Here is a 7,697-nt window from a genome sequence, read left to right as displayed (position 1 = left end):
AGAATCCGAAGGAATTGTTCTTCCACACAAAAATACCTACAACAACTAGATAACCTGGAGGATCGTTTTAAACAAAAAGGGTATCCCAAACCCCTTATACAAGGAGCACGCCAGAGAGTGGACGAATTAGAACAAAGTGCTTGCTTGAAAAATAATAAACAGGGTAATGCAGAGGGGGGTTATAATGATGAATTTGATTCTGTTTTTCTAACTAGGTATTACACTTCACACACCAATATTTTTTTATTATTTTTTTTTATTTTTTTTTGTATAGGTAATATCACCAGCTCATATTATTGTGTCATGATTACTGGCACCATATGTAGTCCCCCAGTTATTCTTCTTTAGATGTTTTCCGTGTCCTGTGCAGTATCTCTCCCAGAAGTCCACTTGATGGCCCCCGTGGTGGTCTACACCCCAAAGTCATCAATTTTTACTCTAAGAGAGAGTGTGCAGCTGTTTCTGGAGACGGTCAACAATAACCTCTGCATGGTGGAATAATAGGTCACGATGTTTATCAGGATCAGTAGAAGCATCACCCACTCGATGATTATGATGGGGATTTCACGGATCTCGTCCCAGTCTTCATCATTATGGAATAATTCCTTTAATGTTTCATATCCAAAATAGAAAACTACACAGACAAAAGTCAGGCCACAGCAGGTGCATCTACTATGGTGGATGACTTTTTTTGCTCCTTGTAATCTATACATCTGGATGGACTGCCCAAGGTAGTATAAGGCTTCACATGTAATGGAAATTATCGTGCTGACAAAGTGTATCCTGGGGTATTCTTCGGGGGACAATACATGCATAACAGCTGTGGCAAAACAGGAGGCCCACACAATGGCCAGCAGGATCCTCTGGATCAGGACCTGATGACCCCTGAACTCTTCAGTATGCATAACCATATACTTATAAATAAGAAAGGTTAGTACCAAAGTGCCAATGGACGTCCCTATGAATCCAATTCTGAATAATATGCTTTCGGGAAAGAAATTTCCCACGTCACTGTGAAGGAAAAGAAACCAATGTTATTATGGATATTTCCTCACTCCCAACCCATGAAATAAGAATCTTGTGCTTGTTTATCTTACCTGATGCTCATCAGTGGCGAGGCTGCATGGCCGAGGACGACCGTCATGATGTAGCTGGTGGCAAGCCAGGCCGCACACCAAAACGCCAACAGGAGGGGGACGAACCCCAGTCCTTTTAGCTCCATTTCAGACAAGTAGAAGAAGAAGACGCTAATCTCACTATTCTCACTAATCGCACAGGAACAATTACAGACTGAAGGCTCGGGCGGCTGTCAGTGGAATGTCAGGCCTCCAGCTGTCTATGACATCACATGTGACATGTCAGAATGACTGCTTGTTTCTTTGAGCTGCCATGATTTAGTATCTGCTATAGACAGAACCTGATGTTTTTACTATGGACCTTACAGACCTCAGAACCCAAGTAATTAGTGCAGGGGCTCCATTTTGATCATCTCATATTTCACATTATTTGAGTTCCAGGGCTCAGATACATTTGCACCCTCTATAGCAGTGGTCTTCAAGCTGTGAACCCCCAACCGCTGCAGAACCACAACTCCCAGCATGCCCAGACAGCAACTTTGCATAAGGAAATAGTCTAATTAAACTTTTCTTATATATAGGATCCCTGAAATCTCTCCTTTTATTGGTTTATAATCTGTGTTACTTATTTGTAAAAAAACAATGTTTCTGATTGTCTTCCCCCCACACACTTATGGGCTATCTCTTCAAACGTCTTTATTTGACCTAAAGCGTATAATTGATTTATATAAATAAGCCACTTTTCATCCAAAAGAGTGAATCTTTAATTTTAAGGAATTCTTCAACCCCTTAAGGACGCAGGACTTAAATGTACGTCCTGGTGCGGTGGTACTTAACGCACCAGGACGTACATTTACGTCCAGTGCATAACCGCGGGAATCGGAGCGATGCCCGTGTCATGGGCGGCTGATCCCGGCTGCTGATCGCAGTCAGGGACCCGCCGGCAATGGCCGACGCTCGCGATCCCGCGGGCGTCCGCCATTAACCCCTCAGGTGGCGGGATCAATACAGATCCCGGCATCTGCGGCAGTGCGCGATTTGAATGAATGATCGGATCGCCCGCAGCGCTGCTGCGGGGATCCGATCATTCAGAACGCCGCACGGAGGTCCCCTCATCTTCCTCCGTCCGGCTCCCAGCGTCTCCTGCTCTGGTCTGTGATCGAGCAGACCAGAACAGAAGATAGCCGATAACACTGATCTTGTCTATGTCCTATACATAGAACAGATCAGTATTAGCAATCATGGTATTGCTATGAATAGACCCTATGGGGACTATTAAAGTGTAAAAAAAAATGTAAAAAAAAGTAAAAGTAAAAGTAAAAAAAAAGTGAAAAATCCCCTCCCCCAATAATAAAGTAAAACGTCTGTTTTTTCATATTTTACCCCCAAAAAGCGTAAAAAATTTTTAATAGACATATTTGGTATCGCCGCGTGCGTAAATGTCCGAACTATTAAAATAAAATGTTAATGATCCCGTACGGCGAACGGTGTGAACGAAAAAAAAAATTCAAAATTCCTACTTTTTTAATACATTTTATTTTTAAAAAAATTATAAAAAATGTATTAAAAGTTTTTTATATGCAAATGTGATATCTAAAAAAGGAAAGATCATGGCGCAAAAAATGAGCCCCCATACCGCCACTTATACGGAAAAATAAAAAAGTTAGAGGTCATCAAAATAAAGGGATTATAAACGTACTAATTTGGTTAAAAAGTTTGTGATTTTTTTTAAGCGTAACAATAATAGAAAAGTATGTAATAATGGGTATCATTTTAATCGTATTGACCCTCAGAATAAAGAACACACATAATTTTTACCATAAATTGTACGGCGTGAAAACGAAACCTTCCAAAATTAGCAAAATTGCGTTTTTCGTTTTAATTTCCCCACAAAAATAGTGTTTTTTGGTTGCACCATACAATTTATGATATAATGAGTTATGGCATTACAAAGGACAACTGGTCGCGCAAAAAACAAGCCCTCATACTAGTCTGTGGAGGAAAATATAAAAGAGTTATGATTTTTTGAAGGCGAGGAGGAAAAAATGAAAACGTAAAAATTAAATTGTCTGAGTCCTTAAGGCCAAAATGGGCTGAGTCCTTAAGGGGTTAAAGGGGTACTCCGCCCCTGACATCTTATCCCCTATCCAAAGGATAGGGAATAAGATGTTAGATCGCCGCGTTCCCGCTGCTGGGGACCCCGGGGAGACTTGTATTGACGGGGGCGGGCCGTGACGTCACGAGGGGCGGAGCCGTGACATAACGATGCTCCGGCCCCTGTATTGCCCTTCATTACGTGCAGAGCGATCTCGCTCTGCGCTGTAATGATAGCGGGGTGCTGCAGCAGCGATCCCCGGGGTCCCTAGCAGCGGGACCTATCCTTTGGATAAGGGATAAGATGTCTAGGGGCGGAGTACCCCTTTAAGTGCTTTATTTGACCATAATAAAGTAAAGTCAAAACTCCATGTGATTTAAAAATTGTTTTAAGTTCCTCCCATACTTAATTATATAGATATGCATGGGTGTAGTGAGTATCCCAGCTTCCAAAATCTCAAAAATATCCTTATAACGACCCATTAGGGTATGTTCACACTACAGTGTGTGAATGGAATCTCCGCTCGCTGAATTCAGCGAGCGAAGATTCAGACGGGCCGCCGGCGGCGACGGTAGGACCGGGCGGCACTGAGCCGTCACCATTGACAGCTATGCAGTGCTCGCGGACTTCCATGCAAAGAATGAACATGTTCTTTCTTTGCGCGGAACAATTTCAGTGGCGCTGAAATTCTGCAGTGTGAACGGGTCTCGCGGAAACCCATTCACACTAATGTTAAGTTCACACCGCGGAATTCGGCTGTCGGAATTCCGCCCGTGGAATTTGGCTTGCGGAATTCCGCCCGTGGAATTCCGCGGGAATTCCGTAGTGTGAAAATACCCTTAGAGAGAAAAAATAGGACTACATTTTCCCTCCTTCTCATAATAGTCTGCAATTTTAGTGCTAAAAAGTACCTAAAAAAAAAAAAAAAAGTGCCCAACCCCCATCGTGCTCAGCTAGCGTTAAAGAAACATATTTCATTCTCGTGCTTTCCTGCCCCAAAGTAGTGAATTTAATAAAGAAATAAGAGCTTGGAACCATTTTTCTGATATCCATACAGTATAGAAACATAGAATGTGTCGGCAGATAAGAACCAATTGGCCCATCTAGTCTGCCCTATAATCTAAATCCTATCAATAGTCCCTGGCCCTATCTTATATGAAGGATAGCCTTATGCCTATCCCATGCATGTTTAAACTCCTTCACTGTATTTGCAGCGACTAGTGTTGCTCACGAATATTCGCAATTCAAATTTTAATCGCGAATATAGCATATTCGCGAATTTGCGAATATTGCAAATTTAGCACTATATATTAATAATTAGGAATATTCGCTTTTTTTGCGCATATGTGAAAATATGTGCGCATATGCGCAAATTTGCGAATATTGAGCCCTCCCTTCATTAATGGTATAGAGAACTGTGACTAGTGCATCAACTCTGTGATTTTTTGCCCAATAAAACCAATAGGCTAATTGTGGTCTATGGGGATCTCACTGCATGTAAGATAAGCAGGACCGTCTCGGCAGTACAGTGGGATGGGAGACCTTCACTGGGTCGAGTCCCAGGGTGGACAGAGTGTTACAGTGTTGTGGTTAAACTTTACTTTCCTGGAAAAGCTGCTGAGTTGCCCATAGTAACCAATCAAATTGCTTCCTTAATTTTTCAGAGGCCTTTTCAAAAATGAAAGAAGCGATCTGATTGGTTGCTAAGTATATAGTAAACATTCATATATGTGGTCAATATATAGTATACATTCATATATATGGGGGTAAGTATATAGTATACATTCATATATATGGGGGTCAGTATATAGTATACATTCATATATGGGGGTCAGTATATAGTATACATTCATATATATGTGGGTCAGTATATAGTATACATTCATATATATGGGGGTCAGTATATAGTATACATTCATATGTGTGGTCAGTATATAGTATACATTCATATATGGGGGTCAGTATATAGTATACATTCATATATATGGGGGCCAGTATATAGTATGCATTCATATGTGTGGTCAGTATATAGTATACATTCATATATATGGGGGTCAGTGTATAGTATACATTCATATATGGGGGTCAGTATATAGTATACATTCATATATATGGGGGTCAGTATATAGCATACATTCATATATATGGGGGTCAGTGTATAGTATACATTCATATATATGGGGGTCAGTATATAGTATACATTCATATATATGGGGGTCAGTATATAGTATACATTCATATATATGGGGGTCAGTATATAGCATACATTCATATATATGGGGGTCAGTATATAGCATACATTCATATGTGTGGTCAGTATATAGTATACATTAATATATATGGGGGTCAGTATATAGTATACATTCATATATGGGGGTCAGTATATAGTATACATTCATATATATGGGGGTCAGTTTATAGCATACATTCATATATATGGGGGTCAGTATATAGTATACATTCATATATATGGGGGTCAGTATATGGTATACATTCATATATATGGGGGTCAGTATATAGTATACATTCATATATGGGGGTCAGTATATAGTATACATTCATATATATGTGGTCAGTATATAGTATACATTCATATATATGTGGGTCAGTATATAGTATACATTCATTTATGGGGGTCAGTATATAGTATACATTCATATATATGTGGGTCAGTATATAGTAGACATTCATATATGGGGGTCAGTATATAGTATAAATTCATTTGTGGGGACGAGTATATAGTATACTTTCATATATATGGGGGTCAGTATATAGTATACATTCATAAATATGGGGGTCAGTATATAGTATACATTCAGATATGGGGTTAGTATATTATATACATTCATATATATGGGGGTCAATAGATAGTATACATTCATTTATGGGGGTCAGTATATAGTATACATTCATATATATGGGGGTCAGTATATAGTATACATTCATATGTGTGGTCAGTATATAGCATACATTCATATGTGTGGTCAGTATATATTATACATTCATATGTGTGGTCAGTATATAGTATACATTCATATGCGTGGTCAGTATATAGTATACATTCATATATATGGGGGTCAGTATATAGTATACATTCATATATGGGGTCAGTATATAGTATACATTCATATATGGGGGTCAGTATATAGTATACATTCATATATATGTGGTCAGTATATAGTATTCATTCATATATATGGGGGGTCAGTATATAGTATACATTCATATATATGGGGGTCAGTATATAGTATACATTCATATGTGTGGTCAGTATATAGTATACATTCATATATATAGTGGTCAGTATATAGCATGCATTCATATGTGTGGTCAGTATATAGTATACATTCATATATATGGGGGTCAATATATAGCATACATTCATATACATGGGGTCAGTATATAGCATACATCCATATATATGGGGTCAGTATATAGTATCCATTCATATATATATATGGGGGTCAGTATAAAGTATACATTCATATATATATGGGGGTCAGTATATAGCATACATTCATATATATGGGGTCAGTATAAAGTATACATTCATGTATATGGGGGTCAGTATATAGTATACATTCATGTGTGGTCAGTATATAGTATACATTCATATATATGGGGGTCAGTATATAGTATACATTCATATATGGGGGTAAGTATATAGTATACATTCATATATATGGGGGTCAGTATATAGTATACATTCATATATATATGTGGTCAGTATATAGTATACATTCATATATATGGGGTCAGTATATAGTATACATTCATATATATGGGGGTCAGTATATAGTATACATTCATATATATGGGGGTCAGTATATAGTATACATTCATATATATGGGGGTCAGTATATAGTATACATTCATATATATGGGGGGTCAGTATATAGTATACATTCATATATGGGGGGTCAGTATATAGTATACATTCATATATGTGGTCAGTATATAGTATACATTCATATATGTGGGGGTCAGTATATAGTATACATTCATATATGGGGGTCAGTATATAGTATACATTCATATATGGGGGTCAGTATATAGTATACATTCATATATATGTGGTCAGTATATAGTATACATTCATATATATGGGGGTCAGTATATAGTATACATTCATATATGGGGGTCAGTATATAGTATACATTCATATATATGGGGTCAGTATATAGTATACATTCATATATATGTGGTCAGTATATAGTATACATTCATATATATGGGGTCAGTATATAGTATACATTCATATATATGGGGTCAGTATATAGTATACATTCATATATATGGGGGTCAGTATATAGTATACATTCATATATATGTGGTCAGTATATAGTATACATTCATATATATGGGGGTCAATATATAGCATACATTCATATACATGGGGTCAGTATATAGCATACATCCATATATATGGGGTCAGTATATAGTATACATTCATATATATATGAGGGTCAGTATAAAGCATACATTCATATGTATGGGGTCAGTATAAAGTATACATTCATATATAT

At 37.8% G+C, this 7,697-nt stretch overlaps 1 protein-coding gene across 1 annotated transcript; it reads right to left on the bottom strand.

The window, feature by feature from the left end:
- Positions 1 to 254: 254 nt before the first annotated feature.
- LOC130277562 (uncharacterized) lies at positions 255 to 1,651 on the bottom strand. The gene is made up of 2 exons (XM_056528260.1): positions 1,098 to 1,651; positions 255 to 1,011 (listed from the first exon to the last, which is right to left on the bottom strand). The coding sequence occupies exons 1-2, from the start codon at positions 1,220 to 1,222 to the stop codon at positions 411 to 413; spliced, it is 726 nt and encodes a 241-aa protein (XP_056384235.1). The 5' UTR covers positions 1,223 to 1,651; the 3' UTR covers positions 255 to 410.
- Positions 1,652 to 7,697: the final 6,046 nt, after the last annotated feature.

The sequence above is a fragment of the Hyla sarda genome, chromosome 6 (assembly GCF_029499605.1).
Source record: "Hyla sarda isolate aHylSar1 chromosome 6, aHylSar1.hap1, whole genome shotgun sequence".
NCBI classification, from domain to species: domain Eukaryota; kingdom Metazoa; phylum Chordata; class Amphibia; order Anura; family Hylidae; genus Hyla; species Hyla sarda.
This window is presented reverse-complemented; position numbering and strand designations above follow the sequence as displayed.

Coding starts and splice junctions, on each gene's coding strand:
- LOC130277562 (XM_056528260.1), bottom strand. CDS start 1,222: ATGGAGCTAAAAGGACTGGGGTTCGTCCCCCTCCTGTTGGCGTTTTGG. Junction 1,012..1,097: donor TCGCCACTGATGAGCATCAG/GTAAGATAAACA, acceptor TTTCCTTCACAG/TGACGTGGGAAATTTCTTTC.